This window comes from Apodemus sylvaticus, chromosome 11 (assembly GCF_947179515.1).
Source record: "Apodemus sylvaticus chromosome 11, mApoSyl1.1, whole genome shotgun sequence".
NCBI lineage: Eukaryota > Metazoa > Chordata > Mammalia > Rodentia > Muridae > Apodemus > Apodemus sylvaticus.
The window spans coordinates 42,460,885-42,473,950 of NC_067482.1; the positions used below are offsets into that span (position 1 = coordinate 42,460,885).

General features: G+C 44.5%; 1 protein-coding gene across 1 annotated transcript in view; it reads left to right on the forward strand.

Moving 5' to 3' along the window:
• Positions 1-1,555: 1,555 nt before the first annotated feature.
• The window catches only part of Atp8a1 (ATPase phospholipid transporting 8A1), a 227,487-nt gene continuing 215,976 nt past the window's right edge, over positions 1,556-13,066 (forward strand). The window contains exon 1 of the mRNA XM_052199340.1: positions 1,556-1,833. Coding sequence (XP_052055300.1) covers positions 1,785-1,833 — 49 coding nt within the window. The 5' untranslated portion in view covers positions 1,556-1,784. The remainder of the gene's footprint in view (positions 1,834-13,066) is intronic.

The following is a 13,066-nucleotide window of genomic DNA, read 5'->3' on the forward strand; positions in this document are numbered from 1 at the left end:
TTTGGTTAGGACTCAATCAAGAGGAAGCCTGCTTTCCCCCCAGGAGATTATGGAGTCTAGAAGGAAGTAAAATCCGCCAGCAATGACAGTCTCGATAAGGCTGTATTCATTTTCCTTTTTTCAACAGACTACAGTTTAAAATTATGGCCATCGCTGGCACAGACACATTTGAGTCTGCTCTAACCTGAGACATTCCAAGCACACTAGAAATAATATGTTTCCTTTGTTCTGATCCCAACCTCTGAATAAGAGACAAATGGAGTGGGTTCCTCATAAATATGTATTGACCGCCTGGGTATTAATGTGAGGTAGAACTCTGATTAGTGAGTGCGACTTTCCAGGAAGTAGAGGAAATATCACGAATGGAGAGAAGATGCTATTAGCAGATTTTATATATTAGTCTTTTCCCTTATGCTCGAGTTGCAATCACCTCTCTCTCCATTTCAGTCTCTACATGTTTCTCCCTTCCTGATCTCAAAGGAACACAAATAAAAGGCCTTGGTAGGAAGCCCTTTTCCACTAGGTGCCCAGAACAATACACGAAGTCAGTAGCTTTTACCTGGTTATTCCTTTCTTCCCTGCTCAGGAGGTTTCTAGACACAAAGCCTTCTTTATGATAGATATGAAGATAGCCTTCTATGAAGATAGCCTTCATCCTATCTCGAGGCTGAAAACGGGAACAAATTAAAAATACTGCATTTGTTTCGACTTGTTAGACTGGATTTTTACTACACAAAATAAAAGGCACTGAGGTCATGCTGGTCTCTAAGACATAAGGACTTGTAATTAACATCTTTATGGATTTTATACTGACGCCCCACTAGGCTTTGAGGATAAACTACTGCATCGAACTTTCTGGAGCAGAAACCAAAAACAACAGAATTTTGCTTGGTTAACCACGTGGTCAACAGTTGGTTTGGTTGCAATTTCAGAGCCTTAACAGGTTGCAGAGGACGAACTGGTGGGAAGTACCGGCTCACACCCACGCAGGTTGTGTGGCTGTAAGGCTTAAAATGACACGAAGAGGAACAGCTCCCGTGGCTTCGGGTCTCACAGCCTGCTACTAAAGAGGGTTCAGTTCAGGGTGCAGTTCAGACCAGGAGTCAGGCTGGGCGTTGAGATCGGCTAGGATTCCACTCAGGCGGCCAACGCAGGGACCCCATACCACTGAGACGTCACCCACAAAGTCTCAGTGGCTTAGACTCCGGCTGCCTACACAGAACCCAACCCTGGCGCTGAGGACGGGCGGTTCTATCGCATTGTAGAACCAGAGGATGGCTGGAGGAGATATCAGAGCCTTCGGAAACTAGAGTAGCTCTTCCTCTTCTATTAAGGCTTGGGACACTTGTACTGGCCTTAAGGAGGGCTGAAGTGGATCAAAAAGCCAAAAATGTTTGATCGACGTCCCCTCTCCGCGGATGGTACGGTCCGAACTGGGCGGGACCCGGAGGCCCGCGGCTCTGTCCCCGCCCCACTCCAGGAGGCCAGCGAGTGAGCGCGCGCCCCGCAGACCCCGCCCCCGGCGCCGTCCCCGACTCCGCCCCTCGAGCCCGCTCCTCTGCCACTGCGGGGAGACCTAGGCGGCTCTGCGGACGCAGCTCCTTCGCCGCCTTCCCCCTCCCGCCCAGTGCCCAGGCGGCTCCTGGTGGCGACGCTGCCCTGGGTGGGAGGCGCGGCCCCACGGCAGCTGAGTCCTCGGCGCTGCAGAGCCAGCTCTCCCGCCCTCGCGGCGCCGCGACAGGTGCAGGGTCCGCGCCCGAGACCCACCTGCAGGGGCTGTCGAGATGCCCACCATGCGGAGGACAGTGTCGGAGATCCGCTCTCGCGCGGAAGGTGAGTGGCCGCCGCAGCAGGGGGCTGTGCGCCCCGCGTACGTGGGAGCAGGTGCGAGCAGCCTGGGGTCCGACGTGTGTGTGTGTGTGTGTGTGTGTGTCCGTGTCCGGGAAGAGACATCTCATCCCATCTACACCCCCCTCCTCCTTTTCCCAGTAGTCTGGTTGTCTCCCCTGATCACCAGTGGACCCTTCCGCCAGTTCTGCCTTCAGCACACTAGCAAATGCTTTCCAGGATCCAAAACCTCGGAATTTATGCGCTGGCGGGAGCCCCAAGGTTTCCTTTACACCGCAACACGACTGTTCAGTCCTTGCCTTCCAAAGCAAGAGCCCAGCTCTCTTTCACCAACAGCGCGCAGTCTTTGCAATCTGCCTGTTCCCAATCAGCTTGTCCATGCCCATGAATAGATCCCTCCAACCCACTATCTCCAGCGCCCACCATTGTGCTGCCCCCACATCACCGCTTCCCGAAGAGCGGGTTTGCCTTTCCCAGGCGTCGCAGATTCTTTGATCCACTGTTCTCAGCACCTCTAGGCTGGAAGAGCCTTAATTGGGTTTAGGTGCTCAGAGGATGCCAGGCTGCGTTCCTGTCTCTACACTTCTGCCCCCTGTGGCTCACCGGGCTCTAGTTTAAGGTTTCATTGTTTTGTTTTTCTTTTTGCATGAAGCCTGCACTTTGGCCGGCTGAACTGACTTGAGTAAGGTGCATGCTGCTTTAGTTGCTCCACCCAGGGCCAGCTGTTGAGTGGTTCCACTTGTAGGAAGTGTGCAACAGATGCCCTAGGTTATGGACAAGGGCGCTTTGGCAAAGACTGAAATGCTGTGCACCCTGATTGAGGAGCCCTCCACCTCCTGTCTGGCGTGTGGCAGGCTTTCAGTAAATATCCCTTGGTTTTACTAGGGCAAAAAGAAACGGTATACTTTCATTTTCTTTCTTTCGTTTCTCTGTTTTTCCGTTCCAGTAACTCTGCCCTTCAACGTTGTGGAATGGCCCTATTTTGAGAAATAATCTCTTGTTACGGTCACTGATTCTCATCTCTGTCCCCATCCTTACTCTTTGCGGTGAGGTAGATGATAATGTGGTGGGGGGTGGGGTGGGAGCAGAAGCGAGGAGAATAGGATTTCTGGGGGTGGGAGCAGTAAGAGCTATAAGGGCCTTGTGTGAAAAATAGGGATTCCTGACTCTAATATTTAGGCAAGAGACAAGGTGACACAGAAAGACACAGAAATCAAACCTGACCTCTATCATAAGAATTTAGTATATAAACATATTTTTTTTTCTATTTTGAGTGAAATGAATGAATGCACTAACCACTGTTTGAGCCATGGAAGCAACAAAGTGGGGATAACTTGGTGTTAAAATATTATTTATCACATCAATTGATGTTTTTAGATAATAGCAACTGACGGATTAAATCGTGTATTAAAGGGAAGGGAGGGAAGAGGAAGAAATCTAAATACAAGGTAAAGTTTGTGTCACTTTGAGAGAATTTAGCATGGAGAGGCTGCAGTAGGCACCTCCTGTGGCGTTCAGGGCACTTTCACAACAATTGCCTTATGGGCACTTGCCACACTTCTGGAGGCTGTTGAAGTGGAGAATGATGGTTCAGGATGGCTCAATGAGTTGGTCAAAGAGAAACAGCTAGTTAAGTGATACACTTGTATCAGGGGCTCAGAAAAAACAAGTGCTGCTGCTATATAGTCTGTATAGCCAAGTGTCCATCCAGGGTAGGGTCTTCCTGATGCCTGCAGAATGATTGGTTGATTTCACTTTAATATGTGCCAGTCGATAATGTCTCTGGGACTGTGGGCTGGGGTGTGTGCGGCCTGTTGATTGGCCTTCCACAGGTTCCTTTCTTAGGGAACAATGCCCTTTGACAGTTCCTTGTTGCTAGATAGGGCCTTATTCTAAACTGCACTCACCTTGGCCTCATTAAAACAGGATGGGTTCCTGACTCAGAGGCAGCCAACCCTATGTGATTCTCAAGCTTGTAACCTTGTGGTTTAGGTTTCTTTTTAATTTTTTAATTTTTTATTATTTTTTTTAATCCCTGTGCTACCATATCACTATGGGGGAACTTAAGGTTAGAGGTAGAAAGAAAATCGAAGCTAAAGGGGACAGAATTGAATGGGCTTGCAGGAGAGAAAATTTTATGCTCTGAAAATAATACCGAATTAGGCAGCAGGGACTGGGTAAAGAGCAGAGTGGAAGCAGTCTAGTATAGAGCCCTGACCTTTGCCCTCCTTCCCGAGTTTTCTGTTCAGAATTCTATGCAGGGTTAAACCATTGCTCCTCGTTTGAAACGATTTGTGTGGATTTCTGTTCCCTGAATCCAGATTGGCCCCGATGCACAGCTACTGTGCTCTTGGAAGTTGTTTACAACCAAGGTGTAAAGAAAAGGCTTAAATAAAGTGGGCAGCAGATCCTCTTAGTGGGGAGGTTGTTGGTTGAACGTGGGCCTAGCTGTGGGTGGCACACATCCTATGGAAGTGTAGGACTTCGGTCTTGGCTTATTAATGAGCAAGTGAGTAGGTAGGGCCGACTGCAGAGCCCTCTTGTAGTGCCAGCTTTGGGCGTGGAGAATCACAAGGGGATCGTGTTAAATGTGGATTCTGATTTAGGAGCTCCAGGTGCTAGAAAAACCACATTTAGGACAGGTTCAAAGGCCATGCTGCTAGCTGCAGATAGCAGTCTTTGGAAAGACATTGCTGTCTGTTTCAGAACTGGTGAAGGTAATAAAAATGGTTTGAGAGAAATGGTTACAATGAGCATGGCTTACAGGAGACCTCAGGAATGTGGCTACAGGCTGAGGGAACCCCAGAAGGAGGAGGGTATAAGTTTGGACAGGTGGAATACTTACTGCTGGATCAGAGCACTTTCAATGCCAAGTGAGTCATTGGGATACCGAGCTGAATATTTGCAAAAGGTCTTAGAGTTTGCCTAATCTAATTTCCCACTGGAGCATGACACTGATATGTAGTCAATGCCAGCCCTCCACAGCCACTGTGGGACCAAATCCTTGTCACAAAGTGGCACGCCAAAAGAACCATGTTAGGTTAGTCAAGAAGTGTGTGGACGGGTCACGGAGGAGACCAGAGAAAATGGGGACCGAGAACCAGAGAGAGGCTGGAGTAGGTCACTGGGTCATTCAGCACATATCTGTCCAATTCCAGTAAGAGCTCATCTAGATGTTAGGGGCACATCAGTGGGCATGTCTTAAGGAAGAAGGAATAAAGCAAAATCCATCAGATTGTGGAATCTGTTATTTGATAAAAGTTGTTGGAAAAACAGCCAAGGCCAGTGTGTAAGGTGGGTGAGTGGGCCTTGAGGGCTAAGGAGCCTGGGTGGGCTAGCCTTCCTAATCTGCTGTAGACCTGGGGAGTGGTGCAGGTAGACGAACAGCCAGGGCAGAAGCCTCAAGGCAGGGACACAAAAGGTTGAACTCTATAGAGAGTGAAGGGCAAGAGACAGACAGACACATAAACACACACACACACTCACACGTTACTTCGATATTGAAGAGAGAGTTCTCAATCAAGAGCTTTTGTTGGTTTTTTTTTTTATTTTCACTTCATGAAATGAGAACCCAGTGCCTGCAAATGCAGCTTCTGAGGTGGGATCCTAAAGAGACTATGGGGCAGACAGGTGTGCTGGGGTCTACATGCCTACTGATGCTCTGGGTCGGGATAAGTACACGTTGAAGACTCCTCTTTACAGTCTTGGACCTGACCAGTAGAGAGGACCAAACCAGTTAAAGAGGTTCTATGCAGTAAGAGAATGATTCAATTTTATAATTATAATACACCCAAGTTGACCATGGTGTTGACCTGGGTGTGATTGTTCACACTTGTAATCTAAACACTTGGGAGGTCAAGGCAAGAGGATTATTGTATATTGGAGGTCAGTCTGGGCTAGATAGTTCTAGACTAGCCTGGGCTACAATTTTTTTTATAAAAGAAACAAACCAAAAATTAATATGTTTTTAAGATTCTTAGAAATTGTGAAGTTAGGTACAGGGAAATAAATCAAACTTGGGAAGCTTCAGCTCAAAAATATTGAAACACTCGTAGATAATATTTCCCAGAAAGCATGGATAAAGCAGAAGGCTATATACTTTAGGTTTCTTTCCTGCTATTCTAGTGTCTGAGCACAGTGGTCATAATGACAGACTGAAATACCCATTGCTCACATAGTATACTGTTTTTCTCTCTCAAAAGCTAGTGTAAGAGTAGCCAGTCAAGGTCAGCTGTGCCTGCCACACCAAGTCCTAAGAGATGTTGTCTCCCTGGGCTTTTCTGCTTTACCGTCCTGAACACATGCTGTTCATAAAGTCCACGGTGTGGTTGCTGGGTCTCAGCTGTCTTATAGGAGTTCCATGCAAACAAACCACGGAAGGGGAATGAATAAAGGATTTTCCCGAAAGTGGCACACAATGACAAACGCCTCATTTGCATTCCCTCCCATCTACTGGACAAGCTGGGAAATGGAGTTTTCCAGCCGAGCACATTACTCAGTGTGGTGTTACTAACAAGAACGGGAGATGACAACTGGGTAAACAACAAACCCAGTCATAGCCAGGGCCCCCAGACCACCAAAGGTTCTTGCCTGCAGGAAGCAGGGAGTTTTAGAAGAGCCCATGGTTTACAAAATAGTCAGCAGCAGATGCTGCTCAAAACTGAGGACATATACTTTAAAGCAACAAAGAGCAGACGTTCCCCCATGCCTTCTATTGTTTTCCGTTGAGTGTTATAATGCCGAAATGCTAAGCTAGTCATGGTTGTGAGCAACACGATATACTTAGAACCTCTAAGCTTTCATTTCCCTCTTAGCAAATGGCAATTTAAAATGTTTGCAATGATAGAGAATGCCATGTGCAATTTACTCAAAAGACTACAAAAGGAGCAAGGTAAGTACTTGTAAAGGACAAATTTTAGCAGGCCCTTTCAGGTGTCTAGACCAAATGCAACTGAATGGCCTTGTTCCTTTGGCCACTATGTGCTGTGAGACGGCTGTGTGCCAGCCAATTGGGAACAGGGACAAAGGGTGAATGAAAGAATCATGGAGGTGGGGCCTGGCTTATAACCAGAAGTAAGAATGCCGATCCCAACCCTGTGTCATTTCAGTTAGTGAGATTCTGAAGATCTAAGTACAGTCCACTGAATTAGGTTGTCTACTGTAGAGCGGAGAACCCACCCCACATTCTGTCACTCCTCCAGTGCTGAGTCTTGATGCAGGTGTCTGGTTAACAGCCCAGGCTGAGGGGACTCTTGAAGGCTGTGCGGAGCTTACTGTGCGCATCTCTGCTGAGGATAAATGTCACCCTGGGGATGCCCTGGGCTTTAATTTTCATTCTTTGCTTCCTAACAAATGCATCTTTCTGTGTTCTTGCCCTCTGGCTGGTAAGCTCCCAGAGCAGGGACTTCACACATAGACACTGAATGATTCCCCCAGTTCATTGTGATTAGTAAATAAAGATGCCAATAGCTAATAGATGGGCAGAAGAGACATAGGTGGGATTTAGGCTTCTTGGGCTTGGGATGGGAGAGAGGAAGAAGAGAACCTTTAAGGAGGAGAGAAGGAGAGGCCACCATGAGATAGCAGAGGAAAAAAATAAATAAAAAGAATAAAAAAAAAACCAATAACACATGGTATGGAGGGCTGCCCAATTGGAGTTAAGAGCAGATGAAACATTGTAAATAGTAAATAACAACTCAGCATTATCAATAAGAAGGTAGATTCTAAAAACATGGCGGGTAAGAGGTTGCTCAGCTATTCTATTGCCTAGGACATATTGTAAATATAAAGGTGCTGTGTGTGTGTGTGTGTTTGTGTGTGTGTGTCTTTTATCCGAGCACTCAATAACCTAAGGCAGGATAGAAACCCCGTGTCAGGGTTTTAATAATTTCTGTTACACTTTTGTCTGTTTTGTTCACTGATATATTTATCACTCTAGACGGGAGGGCAGTGATGGACCAAAACAGTGGTTCCACTCTGCCAGTTTGTTAGGTGTAATTACAGGACTATAAGTGACACCAAACAGACATGTCTCAGAAGTCTTCCCAGAGCCATGGGTGATGACTTTCTCATAGCGGCATAGGAGTGCCCTGTTCAGTTTATCTTCTACCATGCGTATACCCCACAGCCTCTGGAGAGCACATGCAACTGGAGCAGAGGTTGCTCAAGGAAATAATTCCAAATAATTGTTCGGCTAGCCTGCGTTGTCTATCGCCTGTGGGCCAGCTAGTTGGGTGCTAGGACCCAAAGGATAGCGAGTGGAAGAACCTTGAAGATGTGTTCCTGAAGCAATGAAGAATGGCCTTATTTCGGGCCCATATTTGTCGAATTGAAGGACTGCTGTTAATGTTATTAGAGTTTGGCATTCTGGTTTGCCTACAGTTTACTTAGGAGTTTTCTCTGGGTTTATATTTAGGCTACTTGAGATGCTTTTTGTGTTTTGTTTTGTAAAATAGCTTTTGAATGAGCATCCTTACAGACCTTTATAGTCCTTTTTGAATTATTTTCTTGGGCAAGATCTCTAGAATTGGAATTTCTAGATCAAGACTGTATATTTTTTTTTAATAATTTTGATACATTTTTCAGATTCACTGGAAGGATTATATTACTTTAGACTTCCACTGGAAATAATCAGAAGCTCATGTCCCTGGCTCTTCTCATTGGTCTGCAGTGGGTTGGTTGCTTGGTTTGTTATTCTGATATACAGATTTACCTCTGTAAATCTAGTCATTACTTAATTACCAGTTATGTTTTTGGATAAGTTTAGTATTAGATTTGTTTCTGAATTGTGTTCTTATACAACATTTATTTTATATTAATATTTCTTTTATTAGTGTATAATAGTTATACTAAATAAAGAGCTCCGTTGTGGCATCTTCATGTTTGCAAAGGTCTGGCATTGATCCCATTCGCCACCTCTTACTGCCTTCCCTTCCCCCCCTCCCTGCCTCCTTCAGCCCTAATCACCTACTTAGCTTCACACATTTCTCCCCCTAGATGCTACAAGTTAGAGAAAATGTGATACCTGAATTTTTAAGAACTTCTGGTAGCTTGAAGATTTGAACTCTTTCCCAATTGTGTTAGCTTTGTAGCATTTTTGTGTATATATTTTGCTAATCTCGTATGTGCTGTGTGTGTGTCCGGGTGGGCCTCAGAGGACAAATCATTCCCCAGGAGCTACCCACTCTTTGCTCTTTTGAGACTGGTTCTCTCGATGGTGTGGACCGCTCCAAGGAAGCTAGTGAGTCCAGGGATCTGCCTGTGGATTACAAGTGCGCTCCACCAAGCCTGCCCGAGCTTTTTCTCATGGGTTCTAGAGTCAAACTCAGGTTCCTGTACTTGCAAGTCAAGCATTTTACAGACTGAACCAGCCCCATCACCCACAAGTTACCTTTCCAGAAGTATTATCTTCTAGATTTTTTTCCCTTAAAATTTTCCTTTAATATCATGTTTAGTGTCAAGATGACAAGTCTTCTTTTTCATCCAGTGTTTCTAGGTTTCATTTTATATGATGGAATTTCTAAGTCCTGGGGGTTTCACGTTCCTGTGAGAAGTCAGGCCATGATCTTGATTTTTTTCCCTCAAATTTCTTCCCTTCGTTCTGTATAATAGTCAAATATGTGATAGCCCAATTTTCCTACTGTGGTTTGGGATGCTTCTTCACCCACCTAAGTTTTCCTGGAGTTGATCTCTTTCTTCCTTCATTACATCCCTGGCTGCTTCGTTTTCTATCAACATGAACTAGAGTCACTGGGGAGGAAGGAACCTCAGTTGAGGAATGTCTCCGCCACATTTGCCAGGAGACAAATCCATGGGCATTTTTTTTTTTTTTTGATTACTGATTGGTGTGGGAGGGACCAGCCACCTGTGAGTGGTGCTATCCCTGGGCAGCCATCCGGAGCTTTATAAAGGAGCATCAGGAGCAAGCCAGAAAACCAGCAAGCAATGACCTCCATCTCTCTGGTCGGTCCCTGGCTCCAGTCCCAGGAGCCCCTGCCCTGGCTTTCCTTGATGATGAAGCTGTAAGCCACATAAACGATGTACTCCCCAAGCTCCTTTTGGTCGTGGTGTTTATCACAGCAATAGACAGTAAACTAAGGCAGTCCCCACTGCTCTATTTTACTCTGTTTTATTATCTAATATCAAATTCCTTTATAGCAACTTCATAAAAGCATGTTCTTCTGACTCTTCTGACTAACTCTTTCTGATCTTTCTTATAACAGCTTTTTTTTTTTTTTTACGGTTTTCATGTTTATTTTCGCACCTAAATTTTGAATGTATTAGTCAAACTAAAAAATAGACTGAGGTGTGTTTATTCGCATTGCACTAAAGGTATAATTTTGAATTGATAAAATTAACATAGTTATTATTCTAAACTCAGTTTCTCTATATCCATTGGATTTTTTTTTCTTTCATGTGCTGGGGAACATTTTTCTTAGTAAATCCTACTTATTCTAATAAACTATACAAGTGTATTATTTAAAGACATTGTGATTGGGATTTAAAAACAAACTAAAACAGAACAAAACTCTGTGTTCTTCTTTGTAACTGTTAGGACCTACCTGTAAAGTGAGAGACTTACTGACTTAGAAGCCAACTGTCGGTTAAACCTTCTATTTATTCTAATTTAAATGTAAGCCAAGTATTAGATGTTAAATGGAAATTGCTTTGGAATAAAAATTTAACACTCATAAACTTAAAAGAAATTTAAAGGAATAAATTAATTATAAATAAATTATTTTAAATGATATATTTGCTTTTACTCAAACATTAAATGTGATAATGTAAATGATATAGTGTAATATCTTTAATAATACATATCTACATAAGTGACATATAACCATGTTTGCTTTAGCCTAATATATCCAAGCTAATCTTATTTATCATGTTATGTTTTATATAGATGTTATATAAAAATTATCATGAGATGGCTTCTTTGATTATTTGTGCTAAGTTTTACAGGTATAGTGGGCATATCATATTTATAATGCATCTCAGTTCAGACTGAGCCAGCTTCAGCTGCTCAATAGCTACAGCTGGCCGCCCTATGAGACTGCAGAGTGGCTAATACCTCTAGCATGTGCTAACATGTTAGTATTGGCTCAAAGGTATATATAAACTTTATAGTGAAAATCGTGTCTCGGACAGCTTTTTAAAAAATGTGCGTAGATCAAGCCTTTCAGCTCCCTTCCTCCTTCCCTCCCTCCTTCCCTCCCTCCTTCCCTCCCTCCCTCCCTCCCTCCTTCCCTCCCTCTCTTCCTTCCTTCCTTCCTTCTTTCCTTCCTTCCTTCCTTCAAGAGGCAGTCATGTGTCCTAATGCCTCATGTGTTATGTTACTGCCTCACTACTTCTGTTTTTGATATGACCCTTGTAGGAATCTAGGAATTTGATGTGAAGACATTGTGGTATCCTGTCTATTAAAAAGCTGTCCTTTGTTTTCTTTTTTTAAAAATAGACAACAAACAAAAGGCATCTTCGGTACCACCTCGCTCATTTTTACTTATTAGTTGATAACACGCATGTGAAGCAGATGTAACTGCTGGCCTCTTCTTTAAGGCGCTTTTCCCCTTCGCTCTTGCTGGGCTGAAGGACTGTAGAACTGGGTTCATGGATTATTTACACTTCTAATTGACCTGGCAAAGAGAGGTGTCGGTGTTAAGTTAAACCTTTATTCATTATTTTGTGCACACTGCCTTTGAAGATGGCTGATCTTGAGCCTTCTGGAACCAAGTGTCATGGTATCAGGTTAGTCAGGTGACAGATCAGGCAGACGCTGCTAAGAAAGCCAAAGCCAGCCTGTTCTGGACCAGGAAACCGACCCCGTGGGTCGGACGTGCTCAGGCGGAGTATAGGATTGGCTTTATAAAGTGAGCAGCCTGGGATGTCGGATGAGTCCAAGGGTGGCTTCGTGTTGATTACAGTCTGGATGATTTGAGCTTATAAATTGGCTTAGGCCTTGTCCAAGCTCCTGTTCCCAAGGTAAAGTGAACTTGGTGTAAAAGGAGTTTCCGTACAGCCTCTGAAGCCTTCTTCCCCCCCCACCCCCCCGCACCTCCTTCCGGCCATGAAGATTTAGCTTAATTCCAGTCTTGATAATCTACAGAGCTCTGAATGTTTTCTTGTTTGTTTGCTTTTCCTGCATTCTCTCCAACATTTGTTGTCAGGTTTCTTTATGCCAGCCATTCTGATCAAGAAGGGCAAGCCAGTGCAGCCATTATGAAAATCAGTATGGAGGTTCCTCCAAAAAGAACTGCCATTTGACTCATCTATGCCACTCCTGGACAGATGCCACCACAGGGAAACGTTTACATTCTGCTGGCATTCATGTTTTCTGCTGATATGTTCATGATGTCAAGGAAATAGAACCAGTCTAGAGGTCCATCGACAGATGGATGAGAATAATATGGTGCAATATACAATGGAATATTATTCAGCAATAAAGAAAAATAAATTGCCAAATCTGCAGGAAAGTGGATACAGCTGGAAAATGTAATATTTAAAGAGGTTCCCTGTAGCCAGACTTTTTTACTCCTTTATGGGTTCCTATTTCTACCACTTTTCTCCACCCTTACTCCTTCCAACCCTGCAGCACTGCGTAGGAGAGAAAGAAGGCTGCAGGGGAAAGGAGCATTGACGTCCTTAGACTACTTCTTACTGATTAGGGGTGTTGAGTTTCTTGGGGTATTTTGATCTTCATCATCAAGATATCTCCAGTAAGCAGCAAGCAGCGGGAGGAGCAGCAGCTGCCTCACCCCCTCTGGGATCTTGCATTTATATACCCTCACAAGAACCGACCCCAGAGTTCCAAACATCATACACTTGCAAAAACTATCCACAGCTGGCAAAGTCACGCCACTGCCAGATCACCAGGCAGTGGACCATCGGAAGCAGCCCCATATCCCACACATGGGATTAAAGCAAACACATATTACCACAACTTTTCTATGATTTTAAAGAAGCCAAAATTCTAACTACAGTACCCAAACCCAGAAACACAAAATCTGTATGTGGTCTCTCATATGTGGATCTTGGCTATTGTGAAATCATATGTATATGTAAGCAGGTGTACAAGCAAATCAAGCTTTAGGAAGGTGACAAGGGTAATCATTGGTGACTAGGAAGGATGGGGTTGGTGTGCAAAAGGACGTATGAGACTGGAAAGAGGAAAAGAAACTAGGTCAGGGAGACTACAAGGGGGAAACAGAGGTAGCAGGAGTGT